This window comes from Oryctolagus cuniculus, chromosome 21 (assembly GCF_964237555.1).
Source record: "Oryctolagus cuniculus chromosome 21, mOryCun1.1, whole genome shotgun sequence".
Taxonomy (NCBI): Eukaryota; Metazoa; Chordata; class Mammalia; order Lagomorpha; family Leporidae; genus Oryctolagus; species Oryctolagus cuniculus.
The window spans coordinates 30,753,092-30,779,743 of NC_091452.1; the positions used below are offsets into that span (position 1 = coordinate 30,753,092).

General features: G+C 58.7%; 2 protein-coding genes across 6 annotated transcripts in view; one reads left to right on the forward strand and one right to left on the reverse strand.

Moving 5' to 3' along the window:
• The window catches only part of SMARCB1 (SWI/SNF related BAF chromatin remodeling complex subunit B1), a 43,820-nt gene extending 27,468 nt beyond the window's left edge, over positions 1–16,352 (forward strand). For both annotated transcript variants that reach the window (XM_070065950.1, XM_070065951.1), the window contains exons 6-9: positions 1,425–1,591; positions 8,588–8,778; positions 15,646–15,777; positions 16,001–16,352. In XM_070065950.1, coding sequence (XP_069922051.1) covers positions 1,425–1,591; positions 8,588–8,778; positions 15,646–15,777; positions 16,001–16,040 — 530 coding nt within the window. In that variant the 3' untranslated portion in view covers positions 16,041–16,352. The remainder of the gene's footprint in view (positions 1–1,424; positions 1,592–8,587; positions 8,779–15,645; positions 15,778–16,000) is intronic.
• A 1,600-nt stretch (positions 16,353–17,952) lies between these two features.
• DERL3 (derlin 3) lies at positions 17,953–19,934 on the reverse strand. Of its 4 annotated transcripts, none has more exons than XM_002724013.5 (7): positions 19,779–19,934; positions 19,585–19,650; positions 19,415–19,488; positions 19,214–19,307; positions 18,666–18,861; positions 18,216–18,306; positions 17,953–18,134 (listed from the first exon to the last, which is right to left on the reverse strand). In XM_002724013.5, the coding sequence occupies exons 1-7, from the start codon at positions 19,869–19,871 to the stop codon at positions 18,044–18,046; spliced, it is 705 nt and encodes a 234-aa protein (XP_002724059.1). In that variant the 5' UTR covers positions 19,872–19,934; the 3' UTR covers positions 17,953–18,043. The 4 variants fall into 4 exon arrangements, with proteins under 4 accessions (XP_002724059.1, XP_008251218.1, XP_008251219.1 ...); XM_008252996.4 differs by having other exon boundaries at positions 19,585–19,647; positions 19,779–19,903; XM_008252997.4 differs by having other exon boundaries at positions 19,836–19,897.
• Between the last annotated feature and the right edge of the window lie 6,718 nt (positions 19,935–26,652).

Below are 26,652 nucleotides of genomic sequence, written 5' to 3' on the forward strand. Positions count from 1 at the left end.
TTTGTCTGTTTCTCTGTCTCTTTGCTTCTCAAATAAATAAAAATTTAATTTTTTTTTCTTGCTTGCTGTGATGGCGACAAGGGGAGGGAGGAAGGGACAGTGGGAGGGGAGGCGGAATGGCTGTGGAGGAAGCAGGTGCTGCTGGGCAGGGAGTCAAAGGAAGCGGGGAGCCAAGAGAAAAAAAATAATTAATTAAAAAAGTTGTAAATAACACTCTAGACAATGTATTTGTAGGGTGCTTAGCCTGAGCACTTGAGATTCCTGCTCCAAACTCCCAAATTCCTCACACTCAGAAGCGCATAGGCTGGACTGCAGGTGTGCTGGCATCTAGCCTGTCTTCCTGGCAAGGAACGTGCTGTGGTGCTGGTTGTCTGTTAAACAGATTTGGTTCTTTCTCCCTACCCCACTTTTTATTTGAAAGGCAGAGAGAGAGATGGAGAGAGGTCTTCCATCCACTGGCTTACTCCCCAAATGCCCACAACAGCCAGGGCTGAGCTGGACTGAAGCCAGAAGCCAAGAATTCCATCCCAGTCTCCCATATGGTGGCAGAGACCCAAGTCCTTGAGCTGTCATCTGCTGCCTTCCAGGCTGTGCTTTAGCAGGAAGCGGGATCAGAAGTGGAGTAGCCAGGGCTCACCAGGCACTGTGGTAGGGGATGCCCACATCCAAAGCAGGAACTTATGTGCTGGGCCACATGCCCACCCCAGACCTGGCTGTTGATGAGGGAGTCGTGCCAAGTGCTCATGGGGCTTCCTTCTTGCCTTTCTCTTATATGTGGCTCATCCCCACGTGGCGTCTTGCCAGTGAGGCCTGAATTGCTGGGCTGATTACAGAGGAAACAGTTGGCAGAATGGGAACTTGCTTCCAGTTGGGCCCGTTGCCAACCATCCCTGTGACTCACACCTGGTGTGGTTCTGTTTCCAGGGTCTGGGACCTTTGTCCCCTTGTTGAGGCACTGCTGCTACAGCCACAGGCCCAGAAATCTCTCTGGCCTATGCAGTGTCTTGCTCTCATGAGGCCCACAGTGGGACGGGGCTCTGTGCCATCACAGGTGCCCCCAGCTCATCTCAGAGGGAAGGAGAGTGCAGCGATGGCTCGTCAGTCTTGCAGGGCCTTTGCTTCCCTTTCCCTGAACGTTAGAGCTAATCGCATGCCCCCACCCAGCTCTGGCTGTGAGGCCACTGAGTGGTACAGAGGACACTTAGGGCCTTGACCACCTCCAGGGACCTGAGGAGGAGCTGTGTGCAGGATGAGGACCAGAAAAGGGGTGCTTGTCATGTGCTTCGCCCTCCTGCACCCACTGCCCAGGAGAACCCCCTGCAGTTCCCCAGTTGTCCTCTCTGCATCCATGGACTTGGCAGAGAAGGCCTGACTGTGGTGAGATTGGTGCAGTTGGTCACTGACCTGCCCTTTCCTGGTTTCAGAGAAGCTGATGACCCCCGAGATGTTTTCAGAAATCCTCTGTGACGACCTGGATCTGAACCCACTGACGTTCGTGCCGGCCATCGCCTCCGCCATCAGACAGCAGATCGAGTCCTACCCCACGGACAGCATCCTGGAGGACCAGTCAGACCAGCGTGTCATCATCAAGGTGGGCAGCTCCTCTCCCTGCTCTGGGCACTTCCTTGCCCTGGGCTGGGGAAGTGGGGAGTGTTGTGGGGCTGTGAGGGTCCCCTGAGGCCTGGCAGAAATCTGTGCTTGGTCTGTGCTGTAGGGCAGGGCTTCTGGAAAGCCACCTTTCATGCAGCTCTTTGCGCTCCTTCCCCTCGGGGTAGGTGGGCCAACTTGTCAGAGTGAGGCATCCCATTCTGGGCAGGTCCAGGGGGTGCCACTGTGGCACTGCCGGGCACTGATCAAAGCCTGGGGTGGACAGGGGAGGTGAAGGTTGCAGGAGGTCAGAGCAGGGAAGCACTGTCACTGCCTTCCCATGGGCTGGCCTGGGCCAGCAGTGTTCTAAGGCTGAACAATGTTCTCTAGTCGTCCTCCAGTGGACACTTGAATTGCTTCCATCTCTTGGCTATTGTGAATAATGCTGTCAGCATGGGTGTGCAAATATCTGTGTGTGCCCCTGCTTTCAGTGCTTTGGGATATGTGTTCATAGCTAGAATTGCTGGATGATATGAAAACTGTGTTGTTAATATTGGAGAAACTACCAGACTTTTCCACCGCAGCTGCACCATTTTACATGCCACCAACATTGCACAGGGCTTCCAGTTTCTCCGCATACTTGCCAACACTTGTTAGTTTCTGTTGCTTTTGATACTTGTCCTAATGGGCATGAGGTGGCATCTCGTTGGCATTTCCCAATAATTAGTGGTGTTGAATATCTTTTCATGTGCTTATTATTTATTGGCTATTTGTGTGTCTTTGGAAAAACAGCTATTCAAATCCTTTGCCTGGTTTTGAATTGGATTTGTAATTTTGTTGTTGGGTTTTACAAGGTTTTTGTTTTTGTTTTTTCCTGGATATCAATCTTGTATTAGACATGTGATCTACAAATACTGTGGATTGCCTTTTTTCTCTGTTGGTGGTGTCCTTTGAGGCACAAAGGTTTTATTTTGATGCCATCCGATTTGTTTATTTTTTTCATGTGCTGCTTGTGCCTTTGGTGTCATATCCAAGAGTCTTTGCCAAATCCAAAGTCAGGAAACATGTTTTCTTCTGTGGGTTTCATGGTTTTAGTTTTTACATTTAGGTGTTTCATCCATTTTGAGCTAATTTTGGTATATAGTGTTGGATAAGGGTCCAGCATTTTTCTTCTGCACGTGGATATCCAGTTTTCCCAGCACCATTTGTGGAAGACTGTCATTTCCCTTTTGAGTAGTCTTGGCTCCTTGTTGATTGTGTGAGGGTTTATCTCTGGATTCTCTATCCTGATGTATATGTCTTTTTTTTTTTTTCTAAGATTTATTGTATTTGAAAGGCGGAGTTACAGAGCAAGAGAGAAAGAGAGATCGTCCATCCACTGGTTAACTCCTAAAATGGCCCCAGTGGACAGGGCTAAGACTGGTTGAAGCCAGGAGACCGGATCTTTTTCCAGGTCTCTGATGTGGGTGCAGGGCTGCAAGCACTTGGACCATCCTCTGCTGCTTTCCCAGGTGCATTAGCAGTGCTGGGTTGGAAGTGGAGCAGCCAGATCTCCAACCAGCACCCATATGGGATGCTGGCATCACAGGCAGAGGCTTTACCTGCTACACCACAATGCCAGCCCCTATTCTTTTTGTTATTTTAAATGGAATTCCTTCCTTCCTTCCTTCCTTCCTTCCTTCCTTCCTTCCCTCCCTCCCTCCCTCCCTCCCTCCCTCCCTCCCTCCCTCCCTCCTTCCTTCCCTCCTTCCTTCCTTCCCTCCTTCCTTCCCTCCTTCCTTCCTTTTTGTAAGATTTATTTATTTATTTGAAAGGCACAGTTACAGAGTGACAGAGGCAAGGAGGGAGGGAGAGAAAATCTTCCATCCACTGGTTCATTCCCCAAATGGCTGCAATGGCCGGAGCTCTGCTGATCTGAAGCCAAGGGCCAGGAACTTCTTCTGAGTCTCCCACAGGGGTGTAAGGGCCCAAGGACTCGGGCCATCTTCTACTGCTTTCCCAGACCATAGCAGAGAGCTGGATCAGAAGTGGAACAGCCGGGCCTCGAACCAGCACCCATATAGATGCCGGCACTGCAGGCTGCAGCTTCACCCACTAAGCCACAGCGCTGGCCCCTGGGATTGTTTTCATAATTTTCTTTTTAGATTGTTGATTGCTAGGTATAGAAATACACTTGTGTGTGTTTGTGTGTGTGTGTGTGTGTGTGTGTTGATTTTGTATCCTGCTACTTTGCCGAATTTATTATTTTTAAGAGTTTTTTGTGGAATATTTAAGGTTTTCTGATTATAAGATCATTGCTTTAGGCCGGCGCCACGGCTCACTAGGCTAATCCTCCGCCTTGCGGCGCCGGCACACCGGGTTCTAGTCCCGGTCAGGGCGCCGGATTCTGTCCTGGTTACCCCTCTTCCAGGCCAGCTCTCTGCTGTGGCCAGGGAGTGCAGTGGAGGATGGCCCAGGTGCTTGGGCCCTGCACCCCATGGGAGACCAGGATAAGTACCTGGCTCCTGCCATCGGATCAGCGTGGTGCGCCGGCTGGAGCGTGCCAGCCGCGGTGGCCATTGGAGGGTGAACCAACGACAAAAAGGAAGACCTTTCTCTCTGTCTCTCTCTCACTGTCCACTCTGCCTGTCAAAAAATAATAATAATATCATTGCTTTATTTCTTTTATTTCACTGTGTGTGCTTTCTATTTCTTACCTAATTATTCTAGTTAAGACTTACAGTACCATGTTGTACAAAGAGTGGGTACTCCAAGTCTCTGATCTTAAGAGGAACTTTCTCAGTCTTTCCACATGAATTATGTTTACTGTGGGTTTTCATGTATAGTTTTGGTTATGTTGAAGTAGCTTCCTCTATTCCCAGTTGTTTGAGTGTTTTTATCATGAGGTGTTGACTTTTGTTAAATGTTTTTCCTGCATCAGTTGAAATGGTCATGTGGTTTTCCCCCCTTCATTCTATTAATGTGATGTTTCTGTGGGCAGTTTTTTTTTTTTTTTTTTTTTTTTTTTTTTTTTTTTTTTAAGAAAATGTGTATATCTGAGAAGCAGAGGCATAGAAAGGGACAGAGAGCTCCCTTCTGTTTGTTCACTCCCCCAAATGCCTGTAACAGCCAGGGCTGGACCAGGCTGAAGCCAGGATCTAGGAACTCAGTTGAGGTTGTAGGTGGTGGGGACCCAATTGCATGAGCCCTCACTGCTGCCTCCCAGGCTCTGCATTAGCAGGAGCAGAGCAAGATAATGAACCCAGGCACTCGATCCCGGGATGCAGATATCTGAACTGCTAGGCCAGGTGCGCACCCCTCAGTGGACAAACTGTGTATGCCTGAACTATCATAAATCTCACTTCATCGCAGCATATAGTCTCGTTATTGTGCTGTTGAGTTAAATTTGCTGGTATTTTTTGGAGCTTTTTGAATCAGAATACGTAAGGACTGTCTGTGGTGTCCTGTTGTGGTCTCCCTGGCATGGGGGCGGTGAGTTAGTATCCTCTTCCAGTCTTTTGCAGGGGTCTGAGGAGAGCTGGTGCCGGCTCTCCTTTTCACCTTTGGTGGAATTCCCCAGTGAAGCCATCAGGTGCAGGGCTTTGCTTTCTCAGGGAGCATTTGATGCCTAATTCTGTCTCCTTACTAATTAGTACTTTTCTTTTGAGACAAATACAGATTTTATTTTCCTTAAGCCATTTCAGTCTTACATTATGGCCAGCTAGCAGAGGAGGGGTACTATGGAGGAAGAAGGGGAATGTCGTGGGAGGGAAATGGAAGGGGGGCAGTAGCAGGTGCCTCACCTATGTCCCCAAGTCATCCCTCTAGAGGACAGCCCTGAGGGCTCCACCTTGCGCCTTGTCTTGTCCTGTATCTGTGGTTCCAAATGGCTGGACTTGGCCACACGCGAGGTCCTTATGAGTCTGACCACCCAGCTTCCTTGCAATTTCATTGTTGTCTTGAACAAGATTTGTGGGACAGCCGTAGAGAAAGCTGTCCGGCAGCTACAGATCCTCCTGGGGCCACCGCCTGCTTCCGCCCTGACCGCTGACTGACCTGTGCATCCCACCTGTGGGAGGGCATCAGCTGGCAGCCTGGGGGTGACTGTCCCCGGTTTGAGTTTCCTACCCTGCCCTCTGGCTCGGTGGCAGGGTGTGTTTGCCAGTGCCAAGGGTCCAGCAAACGCGGCTGGCTCCAGGAGGCCTGTGCTGCTGGGGACTGTGCTGCATGTAGTAGGCCAGGGACCTTGTAGACATTGTGACCCCAGGGACAGTGTCCCATCTTACAGGTGAAGACCTGACTGTCACACCCGAGGTTCCCCCTTATAACTAGGACTGAAGAAGAGCTGGGTGGCCCTGCGAGGTAATTCTTTTTTCCTTTTTAACTTTTATTTATTTTCATTTTATTTGAAATGCAGAGAGAGAAAGAAAGATGTAAGCATGCACCTGTCTGCTGGTTCACTGCCCAGATGCCCACAGCAGCCAGGACTGGGCCAGGCTGAAGCCAGGAGCCTGGAACTCAGTCCAGGTCTCCCATGTGTGTGGCAGGGATGCAAGCACCCGAGCCCTCACCTGCTGCCCCCAGAGTGCACATGAGCAGGGAGCTGGAAGAGAAGCGCAAGATATGGGTACAAGCGCCCCAAGTGGTGACTTAAGCCCCTGTGCCAAATGCCTGCCCTGTGAGGTTGTTGTTTGTCTTTATCCTGGGATCTAGTACACAGAGGATTCTCTGGAGCAAGGGCAGTGCTACTCTCCCTGGAAAACAGCACCCTGGTTGGTGCAGTCTCTGGGCAACACTGCAACCAAAGCCTGGGCCTGACTGCTTCTGCTAAGGCCCCTGGCCCATGTCGGCTCTGTTCCGACCCAGGGTGCCCAGGATCTCGGAGCTGCTGAGCTTCTAGCTGCCAGCCTCTGTGGCCCTGGCCACGCCCTGCCTGGGGAGCACACAGGATTGTGGGGTCTGGTTGAGGCCTTGTCTCTGAGCCTGTCCAGACTCCAGCCATTCCTCAGTGCAGCCAAGGTCTCTCCACTTGCGGCACTCCAGAGGATGCCCAACTTGCCCTGTAGAGGCCAAGTCCTGCCCTAGCCTTGGGACCCTCCTCAGCCTGGGCCCCAGCCCCTTGCTGCCCTCACCTCCTCCCCTTATCTTCACCCTGGACCTAGCTGGGAGCCACACTTGGCTCCTCAGGCCTTCTCACTCTGTGCCCCTCACAGGCAGCTCCAGGACTGCTTCCTGGGCTCACTCAGTTCTTCCTAAGGCCTCCTGACCACAGAGGCTGGGCCCAACTTCCTGCCCCTCCCTGGCTTCCTTGCCCAGGCTCAGTGAAGTCTGAATGCCCTGTGCCCGTTGACATGCCTTGCTTAGTTTCTGAATGTTTGTCTGTCTGTGCCTCTCCTTGGTAGGTTCACAGTCTTGCTTTTGAATAAATGAATGCCCTAGTGACCAAATGGCAGTGGACAGGCAGCAGAGCCCGCAAGCCTGGGCAGGGATGGCTGCTGGGGATTGGCCACACACCGTGGGCCTGTTGGGTCCTGCCTGGAGTGTTCCTAGGGGCTGCCTGCTACTGCATGTTCTTCCTGGGCCCAGCACCCACGTGGTTGGCCTGGCATATGGTTCCAGGTGGGACGGGGTAGCATCTCTGAGTCTGTTCCAAAAACCCAGCTTAATCCCCAAGTGTGAGTGTGCACAGGGACAGGAGGGCCTTGGGAGTCTGCTGCAGGCCGCCGTGCCCAGCTGTGTGCCCTGCACAGACACCATTCCTCTGCCCCTCAGCCTCCTCTTCTGCCCTGGAGCTGTGGGCGCCATTCATTGTGGCCTGAAACAAAGGCCCTGGGGCTATGCTCAGGATGCCCGGTTTGAGATGGGAAAGAAGTAGACAAAGGACTAAGATCTGTGAAGAAAACAGGTGGACAGTGGGGAGAGGGCTGGTGGGGAGCAGAAGTCTCAGGACTTGGCACCCCAGCCACAGCCAGGAGACTGAAAAGAGGCTGCATATGCCCAGGTGAAGGGAAGAACATTCCGGTAAGCGGAAACTGATGCAAAAGGCTCAGCCGCACAGGACTTCCTGGATGCCGGCAGGAGTTGGATGCTTTGACTTCTCAGAAGGGCAGCAGAAGTCCCCAGGAGGGTTGGGCTATGAGAGCAGTGGCTAGTTCACCATGAGGCTGCCCACCTGCCACCGTGATCTTCGTCTTGCTAGAGACAAGAGTGAGTGGGCAGGTACTCCATGACCTGCTCACCCAGCAGAACACTGGACAGCAGGGGAGGAGCTCACAGATGTGATGCTGAGGGAGTGAAGTCAGTCCCAAGGGGTCCCTCCTGCGTGATCCAGTGATGACCAGTTTCAGAACAGGCACAACTGACCAGGGAGTGGGGAATCAAGGGACATGGGTGTGGGTGGGAGCTCCTGGGTGCCAGCTTCCCACGGACCCACTTCCCAGGTATTCCCCAGGTGTACATGCAGCGCCTGGGCCTCTCTGTCACCTGCCCACAGGGGTCTACTTGCATGCTGCTCTCCCCCTTGGGTCTGGCCTGTCACCTGGCCAGGTTGGCACACGGTGGGGGTACATCTGGGAGCATGCTTGGTGAAATGATTTTGAGAGGGACGTAGACAGTGGACCAAGATAGGGGTTCATGGATGTCTCTGGTGAGGGACACTTGAACTGAGCCCTGCCTGTTAAAGTCACACAACGGTGGCAAGCAGCAGGAAAGAAGGCCCCAGCCAGCATGGGGGATGGGGATGGAGATGAGGTGGACCCAGGTACCCTCAGGGCCTCCCCAAGCATGACTGCCCAGCTCTTACCTAGAGCCCCTCACAGCAGTCAGCAGGTTTATGGGGTCAGCCGTTTGCAGATAGAAAGTTGGAAGGGCAAGGATCAGCTCCAGTTCTCAACTCTTTGAGTTGTGGGTAGGCTCCACCCTGGGTCTGGGGCTCCAGCGTGGTCTGTCACACCTCCCAGCCACCTCCCTGGGCTGGGGGCGGTGCTGCCTGCTCTGACTTCTCTTCTGGTCCCTGCCATAGCTGAACATCCACGTGGGAAACATCTCCCTGGTGGACCAGTTTGAGTGGGACATGTCGGAGAAGGAGAACTCGCCAGAGAAGTTTGCCCTGAAGCTGTGCTCGGAGCTGGGGCTAGGCGGGGAGTTTGTCACCACCATCGCATACAGCATCCGGGGACAGCTGAGCTGGCATCAGAAGACCTACGCCTTCAGGTAGGATCGGGCACAAGCTTCTCTCTCCCTCTCCTGCAAAACCGTTTTGGGGAAAGACTTCTCCAGAAGCGCTGACACCTTGGGACTTTGCCTCGATTCACAGTGTAGGCGGACTCTAGTCTTGGCAGGGCTCCCCCGGCACAGCCACAGAGGTCAGGGATGGGAAGTGCTGAGGGTGCAGACTCGGTGCCCAGTCAGTGTGGCCTTGAAGTTCCCACCCCTTGCAGCCCCTGTCCCAAGTGCTAACTCTGAGCTGCCAAATACAGGCCAGGCCATCCCCAGTCACGAGTGTCAGGAAGGGAGGCAGCTCACCCTGTCCCTGCCTCCAGTGTCAGGCTGGATGCACAGTGGCCATGTGACCAGAACACTCCAGCTCAGGGGCCTGTGGGTCAGGGGAGGCCTTCCGATCCCAGGGAGCTCAGTGAGTGGGGAATGAGAGTGGTTTTTGTCCTCCTCCAGGGCTGCAGGAGCAGGGAGGGGCCTGTGGCATGGACCCCTGGCTCAGAGCGCCTTTCTTGTTGGGAGTGCCTGGGGTGGGGGACGAACGTCAGAACGGGATCTTGGAGTTGAGTCTGCTCAGTTGACTCCTCAGGGGCACCATCCGACAACACAGGGGCTCATCTCAGCTGTTTTCCAGATGTCTGTCTCAGGGCTTCCCGTAAGTCTGAGTGAGGGAGCAGGAACGGAGGCACACCCACCACCCCATGCTAGGCCCCGGGCCTGGAAAGCAGCTGAGCCCCTCGGGGCGCAGTGCCTGGGCACATCCGTCACATCCGTCACCTGCACTGACCCCTCCTGCAGCTGTGCGGGCGAGTGGTTCTGCTTCACCAGGGGCCAGCCCAACGAGCTGAGGAAGCCCACCTATGGGTGCAGCTGGTCAGAGTCTGGGCTGGCTCTGAGGTCCTGGAGGCGGCGACGTCACGCGGGCCCTGGGAGTGACGTCAGTGCCCAGCAAGCACCTCCTCTGCCTGGTGCTAGATGCTGTGAGAGGCGACCTTCTCCTGGGTCTGCAGCAGCTGCCCCGCCACAGTCAGGACTCAGGAGGCAAAGGCCCCGCGGCCTCTTGATCCCAAGCTCCCTGGGATCGGAAGGCCTCCCCTGACCCACAGGCCCCTGAGCTGGAGTGTTCTGGTCACATGGCCACTGTGCATCCAGCCTGACACTGGAGGCAGGGACAGGGTGAGCTGCCTCCCTTCCTGACACTCGTGACTGGGGATGGCCTGGCCTATATTTGGCAGCTGAGTCAGCACTCGGGACAGGTGGTCCTGGCGTCCACCAGCACTCAGCTACTTTCTGCTGTGGCCCCCGGGCGACCCGAGCCATTGGCCTAAATTCCTTGCCAAGCTCCTGTCCATCTGCTCTTCGCAGAGTGGCTCCACAGCAGGCTCCCTTGGGAGTCCCTGGTGGTGGCAGGTTGGGACTTACAGTCAGGCCCATCCTTTATCTCAGTGACCATTTAATGAATTCCAGCTGCGGGGGCTGGAAGCAGCACAGACTCCTGTCCCTCTGCGGTCTCCAGTGCTGAGTTTGCAGGTTTCAAATCCTTGGCCTAAAAGGCCAGGCCACCCTCTTGGGGCCCAGGGCGAGTGCACGTGCCCTGCATCACAGCCAGGCAGGACAGGGACCTGCCCGTGGGCCTGCAAGGTGCTCCCAGTGCCTCCTCTCGCCTCAGGAGGGCTGGCCTGGGTCCTCGCAGTCAACCAAGCACAGGGCCCAGCCTGTTCTGTGTGCTGTGTCTGGGCAGCCAGGAAACTGCCCACGCTTGAAGGGAGCTGGCAATCACAGCCTGGGGACCCTAGGATTGATTGAAGGCCAGCTCATGCTAGACTTCACATTCCAGGGGCAGAACTGGGACCCACTGCAGTGTCCCCTAACCCTGGCCTACACTGTACTGCCCCACCCTGTGGGACTTAGAGCAAGGGACCTCTTAACTGTTTGCCAGGGGAGATCACTGTCAGCCTTCTCTCTACCCTTTAGGTCCTGCCTAGAGGAATGAGAAGGGGGTGCTGAGCCCCCAGGGCCAGGCACTCTCAGCAGGACCAGAGTGTGGCACCTGCTGACTCTTGTCTTTGAGAGCAGTGTTACATTCAGGATCTCTGCCACGCTGCCTTGAAAGTGCTCTGAACAACCACACTCGAGTTGTGCCTGTCTTGCTCTAGCCTACTGCCTGGCTGTCATCCCCCTCCTTGGTGACAGGGGCCTTGGATTGTGTGAGAAGTGCGGCAGGGCAAGCTGCTGGTCACAGGATGTGACCACAGCAGGGCCACAATGGCCTCAGGTCAGGGGAGCCAGCACAGAGAAGCGGGCACGCTGTTCAGCAGGACGATGGGCTGACCTATGCGGGCGGAAGCGGGAAGCATGATAGGGGACCGGGAGTGGGACAGACTGGTGGAGGGGGCCCAGGCTCCTTGAGGTCCAAGCTGGACCAGAGCAGTACATGTAGATGTCCTGAACCAGTGGAATGGGGCAAAGGAGCCCTGGCAGGAGGGGCAGGGCCTCGGTGGGCCTGGGCTGGGCAGAGCGTGTGACTCTTACTCTACGTGTGAGGAGGGTTGATCCAGCAGAGTTCTTGGCACCTTGTCCAGGGCCATCCCTATGCCACAGGTCAAGTACCAGAGGACATAGCACCCAGTCTGGTAGAGGAGGCAAACACATATCCCCACACCCGCGGCCCCAGCTGCCTCCCTCTGCTGCCTTCTGTGGTGCCGTGCATGGCCATCAGTGTCCTGTGACCACAGAAGGCAGCAGAGGGAGGCAGCTGGGGCCGCGGGTGTGGGGATATGTAGAACCCGGGGCGAGACTGGCCAGGGCCGAGAGTGCTAAGACAGGACAGGTGCTCAGGGAAGGAAGGCGGGCACTGCCCCCATCCCAGCACTGTCTGAGCATGTGCCTGCCCCGGGGCTTCTGCAGGGATCACGTCCTGGGTGGGAGTGAGAGTGCCCTAGGGTTAGAGAGCTTGGCAGCCGGGCCTGCGGTATCCCTCCCATGGTGCACTGTCGGGGATGGGTGGGGACACTGGACTGCGTGTGTGTGTGTGTGTGTGTGTGTGTGTGTGTGTGTGAGAGAGAGAGAGAGAGAGAGCGAGCGCCCCAGGGCTTCCTCCTAAAGCCCTGCCCTCCAGCCTTGGCCTGAGGTCAGCTTTTGTTTGTTTCTGTAACAGCCTTACTGAGATGGAATTCACAAACCATACAGCTCACCCATTTGAAGTGTACCACTCTGGGAGCTGGCATTGTGGTGTAGCTGGTTAACACTGCCTGCTATGCTGACAGCCCAAATAAGCACATGCTCCTCTTCCAATCAGCTCCCTGCTAATGCACCTGGAAAAGTAGCAGAAGGTGGCCCAAACACGTGGGCCCCTGCCACACACAAAGGTGGAGTTCTAGGCTCCTGGCTTTGGCCTGGCCCAGCTGCAGCCATCGAAGCCATTTGGGAAGTGAACCATTGGATGCAAGCTCTCTATCTGACTTTCAAATAAAAAGTGTACCACTCTGTTGGAGCTGTGTGACCATTACCAACTATCAGTTTTAGTTTAATTTTTAATTTATTTTTATTTGAAAAGCAAAGAGACAGAGATCTTCCATCCATTGGTTCACTCCCCAAATGCCAGCAACAGTTGGGACTGGGCCAGGTCAAAACTAGGAATGGAATCAGAATGTGTAGTCTTTTCAGATTGACTTCTTTGTGCTTTTAAGGAGCATTCTTTTTTTTTTTTTTTAAGATTTATTTATTTGTTTGAGAGGCAGAGAGAGAGAGAGGTCTTCCATCCACTGGTTCACACCACAAATGGCCACAACAGCCAGAGCTGGGCTGATCTAAGGCCAGGAGCTTCTTCTGAGTCTCCCACGTGGGTGCAGGGGTCCAAGGACTTAGTCCATCTTCTGCTGCTTTCCCAGGCCATGGCAGAGAGCTAGATCAGAAGTGGAGCAGCCAGGACTTGGACCAGCGCCTATATGGAATGCCGGCACTGCAGGTGGTGACTTCACCTGCTATGCCATAGAGCCAGCCCCTAGCATCTGTATTATAGCATGTATCAGAACTTTGTTCTTTGTAGTGGCTGAATAGTATTCCACTGTGTGACTAGCCACATTTTATCTACACTTCAGCAGCTGATGGACCTTGGGGCTATTTCCATTTTGTGCCTGTTGAAAATAATGGTGCTGAGAACATTCGTGTATAGGATTTTGTTTGAACACCTGTGTGTGTTCTCTTGGATACATGCCCAGGGGTGGAATTGCTGGATCATAGGCTAACTCTGTGTTCAGAATTTTTTTTTTTTAAGTTTTATTTATTTACTTTGAAAATCAGAGTTATAGAGAGATCTGTCTTCCATCTGCTGATTCCCTTCCCAGATGGCCGCAAATGCCAGGGCTGGACCAGGCTGAAGTCAGAGTCAGGAGTTTCATCTGCATTTCCCACATGGGTGCAGGGGCCCAAACATTTGAGCCGCCTTCTGCTGCTTTTCCCAGGCCATTAGCAGGGAGCTGGATGAGAAGTGTACAGCTATATGGGATGCTGGCATTGCGGGCAGTGTCTTACCTCTCGCTGTACCACAAGGCCAGCCCCCAGAATTTTTTCTAGCCCAGCATGGGAGATGCTGCTGCTTCCCCACCCACTAGACTGGCACTGGCAGGCACTGATTCCACACAGAACGGGGGCAGCGTGTTTTGTCCCCTCTGGGTTGTGTGGCCTTGGGCGGGTCATTTTCCCTGCAAATCTTTTAATTTTTTTTTTTAATTTATTTATTTGAAAGGCAAAGTTAGAGAGAGATCTGCCATCTACTGGTTCACTCCACAAATGGCCACAGTGGCCAGAGCTGGGCTGATCTGAAGCCAGGAGCTTCTTCTGAGTCTCCCACATGGGTACAGGGGCTCAAGGACTTGGACCATCCTCCCCTGCTTTCTTAGGCCATGAGCAGGGAACTGGATTTGAAATGCAGCAGCCGGCACTCGATCCTGCGCCTATGTGGGATGCCAGTGCTGCAGGCAGTGGCTTTACCTGCTATGCCACAGTGCCAGCCCCTTCCCTTGAAATCTTAGCTCTCTCATTTCTAAGGGGGAGTCTTAGTGCTTCTTGCCTTGCATGTTCATCACACAAGGTCATGAACTTGACAGTGACAGTGACCTGAAGATAGCCCGTGAGCTGCAGTCACAGCAGGGGTGCTCTTGCACCCCTAGAATCACTGGGAAATGAGGGCAGCGCCTCTGCCTGAGTGGGCCCCCAAACCTGAGGCCGGCGAGTGCTGGCTGCAGGCCCGTTCTGAGCGTTGTTTTGAGCCATTCTTATTTTAGAACAGGCCGCTGACGTGGAATCTTCCCAGAGTCAAGGGGAGGCAAACAAAGGGGCCTCTGGGCCCTGCTCGCCAGCTCTTGTGTAAATTGCGAGGAAAACATGTTTTGCTCCCCTCTGCGTGGGCTTGGCGCCTCTCATGTCTGCCCTCCTGGGGCAGGCAGCTGGGCGCCCTCAAGGTGGGGAGTAATGTTTGGGGTTTGTGGCTGGGTCGTTCCTGGATTGCCAAACCAGGCTGCGGAGGAGGGGTCAGCCCCAAGGGAGTCAGGGGTGGGCGCTGCCCCGTCCCAGCCTCTGAGTCACCAGCATGAGCTCTGGCTTCTGTGCCTCCTAGGCACAGACCCAGTGGGCTGAGCTTCAGCAGGAAGCGGTCAGGCACACATGTGCAGTAGGCCCTGTGCTCACTGTCCCTGACACCCCCAGGCCACAGAGAGCAGCACAGACCAGGCCAGCCTCTCTGGCTGGGCTGGAACAGGCCCCAGTGTGTTGGTGCCTGCCGGCCAGGTGGTGAAGAGCCGGGCCCTGCCCATAGACCACCTGGTGCGGTGACCTGGGGCACAGGCTGCAGGGAGGCTGTATGGCGAGGCCCCACCTCTAGGGGGCGCCCTCAACAGATGTGTGTGGACTGCGTCAATATAGTGACCCCCAACATTGCTTTGCAGCCATACTTATTATTCCCATATCCCAGATGAAAACCAAGGCAGCAGCCAGGGACCTCTCCCTAGGGCCCTACTACCTTCGCCCCTCCCAAAGCTAACGGGACACCTGGTAGGGCTGCAGTCTACAGGGCAGCCTCCTAGGGGCCCAGGGGAGGCTGCGGTGGGGGGCGCCTGATGAAGCAGGCACCACGAGCCAGGATGCGTGCTTAGCACCTGAAGCTGCTCTGCCTTTCAGACCAGAGCCACCGGGGAGAGGGCACAGGGGCCCTTCAGTGTCCACGGTGGCGTCCACCTCCTTATCCTCCTGTTTCTCAGAAACCAAGGCCCAGAATGGTGACAGCTCAGCCGCACTTCCCCCTGGGTGTGCACTTGGCCAGGGAACGGTCTGTGAGGGACCAGGCAATGTGGTTTCTGGATCCAGCTTTCCTGGGGGTGTAGAGTGGCCCCCGTGGCACTGCTGGGCAAGTGTGTGGGATACCCAGGAGCAGGCATCTGGGGCCAGCACCTCCTCTCACCCCTCCTGTTCTCAGTCAGTGGATCTGGCCCTGGCCACCGAGTGGAGCAGCCGCACCTCCCTGCTCTGTGCTGCTGTGTCGGGACAGCCCTTCCACGCTCAGACAGGGAGGTGCTGAGGTGTGCAGAGTGGTCTCCAAAAGGAAGCCTGCAGGGCCGTACCAGTGCCCCTGTTGCTGCAGGCCACTCTGGCAGCTCCCTTGAGGGTCAGGGGATAGGTGCTACCCTGGCTGCCCCATCAGCTGTGCCAGAATCCCCTGGCCAGCACAGGGGAGGCTGAAGCCAGAAGAGCTAGGCCTTCCCTCCATGGCTGGCTGCCTGCTGGAGGGGTGCGGGGTGATGGTTTCTGGGGACTGTGGCTGCCAGCTGTGAACTAGCAGTTGTTCCTGTCACTGCCCCCCTCCCCCAGCGAGAACCCCCTGCCCACAGTGGAGATTGCCATCCGGAACACAGGCGACGCTGACCAGTGGTGCCCACTGCTGGAGACCTTGACTGACGCCGAGATGGAGAAGAAGATCCGCGACCAGGACAGGAACACGAGGTACCAGCCCCGGCCCTGCCCAGGGGCACCCATCTTCCCAGGCGGAGGCAGGGCTGTCTCCTTTCCCCGTGACCCACACTCTCAGGTCAGACCCAGGCCTCAGGGTCCCTGGAGACATGGGGCTCAGAGAGGGCTGGGGGTGTCCTGCTGGGCGTCCACCCTTGCCAGCTGGGATTGGTCCTGGCTTACCGTGCTCCCCTCCTGCCCCCCCCTCCCCCCGCAGGCGGATGAGGCGTCTGGCCAACACTGCCCCAGCCTGGTGACCCTCCTGTTGGCGCTCAGCTTTCACGAAGCAGCTCAGAAGATTGGACCCCTCCCCTTCCTCTTCTGATCAGGAGAGGGGCAGTGGACAGCCGGTGCCATCTGGAGGAATGGGGCAGGGGCCTGGACCCCCTGGGTCACCCTTCCCAGCCATACCTCGCATCTGCTGAGCCCCAGTCCTGTTTCCCCACTCATTAGCCCCCTACCCCAGTGTCTGGGGCCAGAAAGAAGCCTCGTTTTAGGTTGTGTTTTGTTTTTGTATGAGAGCCCCAGGCAGGGCTAGCAACACTTTTTAAATAAAAGGCAACAGGTCACGTGGTGTTCAGTGCTTCAGAAGGGCAGAGTGGGCAGGGCCGAGGCTGCCGGCCAGGCCATTCCACCTGAACAGCAGGGGTTAGGGGGCTCCCCTGGAAGCCACCTCAGCACCCCACGTGGCCCGAGGCAGAGCCCATCCTTGCTTCTCCTTGGGCCTTCTAACTTCCTCCCCACACCCCGCCCCCATGCCAGCCTTAGGAAGGAGCCTTGGGCTCTCCTAGCTCTGGGCCACCCTGTCTCTGCTCCATCAAGAGAAGCTGGCCAGGGGCACCTGAGTGGCACTGCCGGAACATCAGTGTACCCAGAACTGGCTGATGGGGCCTCTCCAACCCGGCAGGCACTGCGGCCTGGGCCGGCTCCTCTCCCCTGGGTCTGTAGTGAGGAGGACTGGCAGCTGCTGGCTCTTGGGCTTGATGTGCTGTCTGCAGAGACAGCTCTGGGTCTTCTCCTAGCTCTCCCCCAGTGGGGTCCCTCATCCTTGTGTCCTTGTGTGCAAGATGGAAGCATCTGGAGGCAGCGCATGGGTCTCTGCTATGTGCCACTGCCGGCTGCTGACAGGTCCTCCCTCGCCAGGGCAGGGCTGAAGATCAGAGGCGCTCTGGGGCCTGGCATCCAACCTGAGCCCCATCCAGGGCAGGAAAACTGAGTAGGGATGAGGCCAGCATGCAGGCAAGATGGGCCCGGCTCTCAGGGCTGGGGGCTCCTAGGAGCGGGTCCAAGCGCATTCTGGTCCCCAGAGTTTGTACTTGGGCCCCTGCCCTCCATCAGACAGGAACTCACCAGAGTCCCACATCGGGGCACACCCAGCTGGCCTCGGTCACACAGGGGCTCCACTGCTGGGGAGTTCATGAGTGGGAGGCAGCCCTGTGCCCCCACAGCCGTTGTGACAGAGGGAATCCTGCCTGCCTTCCTCTGCCAGCCCGGCAGGCAGGCCCACCCCTTCAGAGCACCGCCAGCCCACACACCGCAGGGCCAGCTGGTGCTCCACAAAGTTTCACTGCAAAACCAAGGTCAGAGTCTGTGCTGCAGGTCCCTGTTACCATGTAGATACCAGGCGTGCTGCTGAGGAGTAAGCCAGGACGTGGGCAGCCTCGAGCAACAGGGAAAGCTGGCCAGGGCGCGTGGCGCACACAACAGAAGGGTGAAGGGAGCTGCAGGCGGCGGCAGCGAGTCCTCAGCCAACGTGGCAGGGCCAGGGCTGCCTGCCTCCTGTCGTATGTGCAGGACTTCAGGTCAAGGCCCTGAGGCCGTAAACAGGAGGACCCAGACCTGGCCCTCCTCTGCACCTGACCCCATGGGGCTCTGTTACCTGCTGGAAATGTGCCAAGGACCCACTTGTCAGGGCTGCTGATGAGGGACGGGAACGGCTGGGCAGGCCCCAACCTGCAGGCTGAATGGGGCCTGCCTGCTGCTGGCCCCAGCCGCCCACTCACAGGCAGGGAGCAGAGGTCCAGGGTGGAAGGAACTTGACAGCGCTCCATCAAGGCACTGCTGGGCCAGGATGAGAACTCCCAGTCTGCTGGGCCCCCACGGGCATCCTACCCCTTCCAGTGAGGCTCAGAGGGCTGGAGGGCAGGGAGAGCCAGTGCCAGGCGCCGAGAGGCTGCAGGTCATTCTGTTTATTTGGGTAGGCCTGGCCTGCTGCAGCAGGGGCTCGGGGTAGGGTGGGGATGGAGGCCTGCCGGTGGGCTCACTGCTGCAGGGGTGGCACAGGGGGTCCTGGCTGTTCCTCAGGGAGGGGCAGGTAATTGGGGTCCTCACGGGTATCCAGCAGCAGCTTCCTGCAGGGAGGACCGGCACTGAGCTGAGGCCAGCACAGGTCCACAGTGGGGTAGGCAGCCCTGGGAGGGAGGGACACTCACAGGAAGCCAGGGGTCAGCAGCAGCCGCTTGCCTCCTGGCTGGTTAGGGAAGACATCCTCCAGGAAGTAGTAGATGTGGCCCACAGCTATCCCTGTGAGAGAGCCATGGGCTGCCTGAGGCCAGCAGAGGCGCCCCAGGCCTCCGTCCACAGCCTGGAGGCCCAGCCAGGATCAGCAGCGTAACCTCAGGCTAGCGCCGTGAGTACCCCAGTGTCCCACACGAACTGCCCGCCCAAAGTGGGGTGCTGGGCAGGGTCGGCCCAGAAGCGGGTAGGCCCCAGAGAGAGTGGGCCTGAGAATGCCAGGGAGCTGGAGCCTTGGAGCAAGAGGCCTAACCCACTGTCCCTCGGCCGCCCAGAGAAGCCAGGAGGGCAGAAGCGGGGCTGGGGAGGCAGGTGGGGGAGTGCCGGGGCAGCTGGCCCAGACGGGCTGTGTGGATGGGCAGGCTCACCCAGCAGGTCGACCAGGATCGAGTTGCCCAGCAACAGCGAGAAGCCCATGAGCGCCCAGGGCAGGAATGGCGCCTGGAAGGTGAGGAGACCAAAGAAGTTGACCCTCACGTGCGGGCTGCGGCGACTCCACACGTACACCAGCATAGCTGTGAGCGCCTGGCCCAGGAAGAACAGGCTGCCTAGGAATCCCAGCAGCTGGGCCAGAGTCAAGGGGCCTGCCCCGTGCAGGCCTCGTCCACGCCCAAGGACCCCCTCGGACCGCCGGAGCAGGTGGAACCCCATCCTTGCTCCTTTTTCCTTCCCCTTCCCCGGGCCCTCCCCACCAGCCATCCCTGCCTCCAATTCCTCCGTGGCTTCAGGTTCCACAACACCTGCCCTGCGCCTGGCTACTCAGAAGGGAGGCTCAGAGACCCCCCGGCTCTCCTGCCCTCACAGCACGGCAGCTCTAACCCAGGCAGCCAGGGCTGAGCACAGGACGGCCGCTCAAGCGCATCCTAGGCTGCAGGGAAGCCCCCTGCCGCGCCCAGGGCCCACGCGCGAAGGATACTGTCATAAGGACTCCCCCGAAGAGAAACATGAAGACGAAGTCGGCCGTGCGGCCGCGGAAGGAGCCCTCCTCCAGCATGCGGCAGTAGCGGAACCTGCGGTGGCCGTATAGGAAGCGCCTTGCTTTCCCGGAGCCCTGGCCCGCGGGCTCGTCCCCCGGCCCCCTCCCGCCATCCGCCCGCGTCGGCGCAGCGCAGGATACACGAAGAGCATGTTGAAGAAGAAGCTGAATCCCAGCGGCCCGAAGAAGAGGAAGTTGGTGACGAGCCTCCAAACCTGCGGCGGGCGGGCGGGGGCGGGGGCGGGGGCGGGGGCGGTCAGGCAGGGCCGCGCGGGGCCCAGCGGCAGGTGCAGGGGGCGGGGCGACCTCACCTGCAGCTTCCGGAACACGAGGTGTGGGTTGAAGTAGAGCTGGAAGGGGCTCAGGAGTTCCAGCTGCTGTAGAGCCGGGCGTGCATTATCAGGGGCCGCCCCCGGGGAGTAGCTTCGGAACCCTGGCGACCCCTCCCAAATCCCCGGCCCGGCCAGGGGCTGTAGCCATGGCGACGCCCCGCCCACCCGCTCACCACGGCGGCGGTGGTAAGGACACAGGCCGCCGTGTAGGCCCGCGTCACCGCCGGCACCTGCAGGAACTCAGCCGTCAGCCCCCGCCACGCCATTGAAGCTTCTTAGGCACACGTGGCCGGCCGGGCTGCGCGCTCTTTAACCTGCCTCCGAGCCCCGCCTCGCTCCCGTCCTCGACCAATCCGCTCCAGGAGCGCAGGCTGGAAGGCGGGTCCCTGAGCTCGGTAGCCAATGGCAAGGAGAAGAGGGATGTCAGGGGCGGGCAGGAGGAGTGGGCGTGTCGAGACCAGTGGCCAATGAGCGGGTCCCACGGTTGAGCACGCGGCTGTTGTTGTGGCTGCGGTGGCGGCGCGGGAGAATCGTGGCCAATGAGGAACCCCGATCGCTTCGCGCGGCCCTGGGGTGTGACCAATAGCGAAGACCCACGGCGCCACGGCGGGGCGGGGGCGGGGCTAAGGGTGCAGAGTGAGGGGAGAAACGACCGGGACGGGGAGGGCTCGCGGGGTAGGGGTGGCGCGCGGCGCGGGCGGAGCCTGGGTGGCCTCGGGGCCGGGCTCCGCTGACCCGCAGCCCAGTTGGCCCCAACGTCGGGGACCTGGCTTTGGGACCTGCAGTCACTCGGACTGCAGCAGAAGAGAGACCCTTGGTCCGCTGGTTCATTGGTGCATTCCGCGGGGCGCACAAGGGGCAGCGCCTGCGAGGTGACACTTGATCTTAGCCAAAAGGCCGAGAAGAGATGCGAGGTGACATTTGATTGTTATTTTGATTAACTTGAGAGACAGAGCGAGATACAGACAACGGACAGGGGCGGAGGCCGGAGGCCGGGAGTGGGCCAGGACCTCGGCTATTGGAGCCATCCCTGCTGTCCCCGGGGGGCCTCGTCCCCAAGACGCGGGATGCTGGCAGGGGGGTCCTGATTGACAGGAGAACTGCCAGGCCGAGTGCCTGCCCTGACCGTCACTCTTACGAGATCCCTGTGAGAGCTGGCGTGGTGGTGCTCCCGGGCTTCCCGTATTTCCCGTATCCCATATCCACTTCCAGGCCCGGCTGCTCTGCTGGTGAGCTGGCTCCCTGCCAATGCGCCCGGAAAAGCAGCCAAGGATGGGCCCCTGCCATTCATCTGGGAGACCAGAGAGAGCTCTGGGCTCCGGGCTGCCACCTGTGCCAACCCTGGTCATTGCAGTCATCTAGGGAGTGAACAGCTCGCTCACTCACGCTCTCTCTCTCTCTCACTTGGCCTTTGAAATACATACAATTTAAAAGCCCTGGGACGCCAGAACCCGCATGGGACTGTAGAACGATGCATCTGCTATGGCAAGCAGGGAGCCCATTCCTGAGACATTGAAAATAGAAATCTTTTTTTTCCCCCCACAAAGATGTGTTTGTTTATTTGAAAGGCAAAGTTACAGAGAGAGGGGAAAACAGATCTTCCAGGAGCCAGGAACTTCATCCAGGGCTCTCACGTCGGGGTAGGGGCCCAAGGACTTGGGCCACCTTCCGCTGCTTTCCCAGGTGCATTGGCAGGGAGCTGGATCGGAAGTGGAACAGCCGGGACTCGAACCAGGGTTCCTATGAGAAGCTGCACTGCAGGCAGGAGCTTAACCCCGCCAGCCCACGACACCGGCTCCTTCATTAAACTTTGCTACCTCGCTTACCACTACTCTCTGATGTCTGAATTCTTGCACGGAGACAAGAACCCTGCTCAGCTGTCTCTGCAGCTTGGGGACGCCATGCTAAGTGAGACGAGCCAGTCACAGGAAGAGAGACAGCTGCTGCAGGACCCCCCGGGCGCCGGGGAGGTGTGGCTGCATGGGTGCCAATGGGAACATCCCCGAGTCGATGTGCAAGAACGCGAGTGACCGTGACACCACCTCAGATGTGCTCCTGAGAACAGTAACAGATTCTATGTCGGCGTGTATATTGCTCTGCTGCATTCTTTTTTTTTTTTTTTTAATGATCTCTGGATTTGCTGGTGGGGTGGGGGCTGTGGGGAGATGGAGCAGGGGAGGCTGCTGGAGACCTGCAGGGTGGCATCTGCAGGTCCAGGACAGAGGCAAGTGGGGTGGCAGAGGCCTGGATGGCTGGTAGTGGTCCTTACTGGGACGGAACACGCCTGCAGGGATGGGGGATGGGAAGGGATGGCCCTGGGATGGAGAGTCCTGGGTGACATCCATTTGGATAGATCTGATAGGTGTCAGTTGTCGGGAGATCAACAGCCAGTGGTGTTTGTGGTCCTGGGCCTGAGGGAGATGCTCAGGGCGGGAGGGGGAGGGGAAGGAAGCAGCTAGGCCTGGCAACCCCAGCAAGGGGTGTGCAGCCCCGCCCAGGGCCCTGGGGCACCCACCTAGCCGGCTTTCCCTTTACCAGCTTCTGGAGCTCAGCCTTGGGGTAGGCTCGAAGGTTGTCCCAGGTGGATGCCAAGAACACAAGGTTTCCAGGGGTGCTGAGGGGTGTCCCCTGGGCAAGAGCACTCCCACCCCCACGCACTCTGGAGGGGCCTGGGGCTCCAAGGGGCTGGGTATGTGTCCAGCCCAAGGCCAAGAGCATGGGGGAGCTGGACCCGGGTGCTGAGAGGTTGAGGGCTGGTGGGGGGGCCCTCAGACAGCCTTGGCTCTCTCCAGCAAAGCAAGTCAAGGTCACGCTCCAGAGGGGGCCGGCGGGGGTGGGGGCAGCAGGAGCCAGGGCCTCAGTAGACACCAGGGCGGCAGCCCCCAGGCATGCAGGAGCAGGGTTTCAGGGCAGCCGCCACTCAGGGTCAGGCCGGGGCTACCGGGAGGGGCTGCCATTGTCTCCCCTTTGATTGGGGGCCCCAGATAAGGTTGGCGCCTGGGACTGGGGGGCTGGGGGGGGGCTGAGAAGCACATTCCTGGGAGGCCAGCAGGGGCAGGAGGCGGGGCCGAGGTGGCCAAGAGCCTTGGGGACCTGACAGGCAGCAGCAGATGTGCCCAGGGTGTCCTCACAGGGGAAACTGAGGCCTGGTGGGAGGCAGCGGAAGGTGCGGGCAGACCTCTGTCCCCAGTCTGGTCTCCTTCACCCTAAAGACACCAGGTCCACTTCTTCTCAGGCACCTGCAGTGTTGGCTATGGCGACAAGCCCGGGGCACCCCAAGTGCCCGGGAGGCCAGAGGCAGCCGGAGGAGGGCGCTGGGCCCTGGGCAAAATGACGATATGCTCACTCCCCACGCCTCCTGCCCAGCTAGGAAGCAACCCCCTCCCCCAGCATTGTCAGGCTTGGTGGGCCCCACATGGCCCCTTAACCTCCTGCCCAGGTACTACAGGTGGTACAGCACCCACCAGGTCCCCGCCCCCAGTCCCACCGGGTCCACACCCCCAGTACCACCAGGTCCCCGCCTCCAGTCCCCTCCCATCCCTGTCCCCAGTCCCCCCGGGTCCACACCCTCAGTCCCACCGGGTCCACGCCCCCAGTCCCCCACCACCACCCCATCCCGGTCCTTTTCCCCAGTTCCCCTGGATCCACACCCCCAGTCCCACCGGGTCCCCGCCCCCTCACAGGCTTCAAGCACTAGGAGGGAGCCTTGCCAGCCCCAGGCTCATCTGTGCCGCACCTTCCCCAGCCCACGCAGCTCATGGGCCCATGCACTACACACCGCAGCCCCGCCACCATGTGGGGTTCAGGCCTCGGCTTCTCTGCTCTGGGACTGCCTCTGCTCTCAGGATCAGTCGTTTTTTGTTGGTTTGTGCATTTTCTTCCTTACCAGTCCAGGTAAGAAAGAAAAGCAGGAGAAAGGGCAGGTGGTGGAAATGTCCCCTGCTCCAGGAAGCCTTCCCTGATTTCCCCCAAAGAGACCAGGGCTGGCCTCCTTCCTGTGTTGGAGCCCTCAGCTGGGCACAAGCATCAGGGACTCGGTGAAGGTTTGGCCGCTTGCTGGGGCAGCTGCTTCTGCCTCTCCCCCTTCCCACTGTGGGAAGGCCGAGTGCTGGGGCCATCGTCAGGGGCTGTGTGAGTCCCTACACCCGCCAGTGGGTGGGCTCTACTGCGGCTCCGGCCAGCCCCTTCCAGGAGCAGCTGTGTCCCTGTGGGCCCTTCCTGTCTGGGCCATGGGGTTATTTTTAGCGCCGAATCCGGAAGCTACAGGGCAGCAGCTGCTCATGGCCGGCGTACAAGAACAACAAACCGTCCAGGTGGGCTGTGTCAGGCCCTCTGAGCCTCCAGGCAGAATCTGGACTTCCCACGGATTGGCTGGCCTCTGGGTGGTCTGGGGAGGAAGGAGGCAAAGCAGGGCAGAAAGAAAAAGGGGGAGCAGCTTGTGCAAAGGCCCTGAGGTGGCTGGGCAGGACAATGAGAGACGGCAGGGGCCGAGGAGGAGGTGCCGCACGCATGGTTAGACGGAGCAAACGGGAGCCCGGTGGGTGGAGCCGCGGGCCTCAGGAAGCACTTGGCAGTGGTTCAAGAGCACGACGTTGCCCAAGCTCTTGGCCTGCCCTACAGGGCGGAGACATGGAGGGGGACCCGCTGGTTTTGGACAGCCTAAGATTAAGGGGTGCTTGGGGACACGATCTCCTAAGGGATGCCCCCCTCTTTGGCCCCCGCAGCCCTGTTCTCCAGGGTCCTGCCTCTCAGTGCCCCCCACATTGTGCCCCTAGCTGTCTCCAGGGCCCCGCTGTCACTGCAGTGCAAGGCACAGGCAGACGCTGGTTAACCCGGATATGTGAAGATGGAGAACAGGGCCAGGGCTGGATCCGCAGCTTGTGGGGCTGGCAGTGGGAGCTGGGCGAGCTGCAAGCATCGTCCGTCTCTAGGACCTGATGAAGCAAGTTACTACTGCGGATGGGTAAACAGGCTCAGAGACATCAAGCAACCAGCTGAAGAACACACAGCAACAGGGGCACCAAAATGCCAGGCTGTGGGGACTGGCTTTGGGCACAGAAGGGACCCGTGGGGGAGGGAGGGGACCCCACGCCGTGGCTGGAGCCCAGGAAAGTGATGGCATCGCCTGCCACCGCCCGTGCAGGGCAGCAAGCACCCTGCGGCCTCGGCGCTTTCTGCAGCCACAGCTTGCAGGCAAAGCCTCTTTGCAAACTCTGGGGTTCCATCAGGACCCTCCATGTTTGCCTGTAACTCCCTGCCACCAACGTCAAAGCCACCTCTGGCCCCCACAGGGCCCGGGGAGGGGCAGGCTCCCCGGCCCTCACTTCGCCTCGGCTGTGTTGGGGCCCAGCTGGGGGAAGAAGGGTGTGCTGGGTAGCAAGGCCAGGGATGCCAGTTCACAGAGATGGAACCTCCTAGGGGTCTACACCGCCTTGGGCTGGGGGCAGTGTGGTGCAGAGCCTGTGGCCACACAGATCGCTAAGCAGTGCCTCCTGGTGGCCGGACAGGGATGCTACAAGACGGGAAGGGGGGCACCACTCTGGGACTCCTGTGGGTGGGACACCAGTGACTTGGAGCCAGGGACAGAGAAAGCCTGCAGATTCCATGCGGGCGCTGGTTGGAGTCCCGGTTGCTCTGTTTCCAAGGGCCCCTGTGCTGCACATAAACAGGCTGGGGCGAGGCAGGGGAGGGGGCAGCTGCCTGTTCCAAGCCCACAGGCCACAGTGGGGGGGGGGGCAGGGGCATGACCCCCACCCCTCCCGTGGGGCCTCGGCCGGGAAGGGGCGCCCCTCCCCCAGGAAGGCAGGCACCAGCCCTTCAGACTCACCCCCCCTCCCCTCCAGATGTGTGCGCAGCTGTATCTTGAGCGGCGCCAATTCAGGACATTCCTTCCTGCTCATTAAGACTAATATGTCCTCCGCCATCAGCACCCCCGCTCAGTCCTCAGATATCAAAGCGTGGCCGAGGGGGACCCTCTCACAGGGTGCTGGTTTTTTTTTCCCCCTAGAACCATGCAGTTGGAAATGAGACCCAGAAGGTGGGTGAATGGATACCAGCTCTGTCGAGGAGCTGAAAGGGGTTGGCGCTCACAGAAGCTGCCCCAGGGCCTTGGGCTGTGCGTCTGTGAATGCCCCCTGATGTGGGGGTGTCCAGCAGGAATGCAGCGCCCCCATCCAAAACTGAGGTCTGTCTGGGACAAGTGTAGGGATGGGGACAGAGCCCAGGTCCTGCCCCCGGGGGAGTGGCACCAGACGCACACGGGGGCCTGCAGGGCTACGGCAGCTGTGTTGATGTCCCTACTTCACAGGTGGGCAAACCGAGGCTCGGCGAGGAGGGACGTGCTGGGACCACAGGAGCTTCATGGGTGTCCCTGGCAGCCAGGCTCACTGCCTGCCCCCCAAGATCAGCAGACCTCCAGAGAGTCGTGGGGAGTGGGCAGGGCAGGCTGTAAGGAGGGACTTCTGAGTGCCCTTGAGCCAATGGAGCAACAGGCCCGGCGCACCTGGCTTCCTCCGGGCCACCATGCATCCTCAACCCGACGGGCAGATGAGACTGAGGCTGACAGAGAGGCCAAAGGGCCAGCCCTGCCCACTAGCGAGGGGTGTCAGATGGCCCCCAGCCCCACTCACCCACAGGGATGGACCTGGCCAATGCTGGGTTAAGCCCCCGCTCTACGTGGCAGGTAGCTGTCCTGACCGCCGGCTGCACAGCAAGTGAAGTCGCCCCTGGCGCGGATGGGGGCAGAGCAGGGACCCAGGGCACAAAGCTAAGGGCCTGCACCCAGGGAGGCGCAAAGACGGAGGCTCGCCCACCAAGGGCCGCCCGGACTCTGTGGGGCGCGGGCTCTGTCGCCCCCTAGTGGCCACAGCCGCTCTTGGCGACGTCGGGGAAATCCAGAGAGGCCGATGCGCAGGGACGGGAGGGGTGGGTCCCCCGATACCCAATTCGTGCCTGGGTTCCCCCATCTGCAGAGGAAGAGGCCCTGGTGTGCAGGGAGGAACGTGGGCAGCTCACTTGCCTCCTCCGCTTTCTCACCTGGGTGACAGA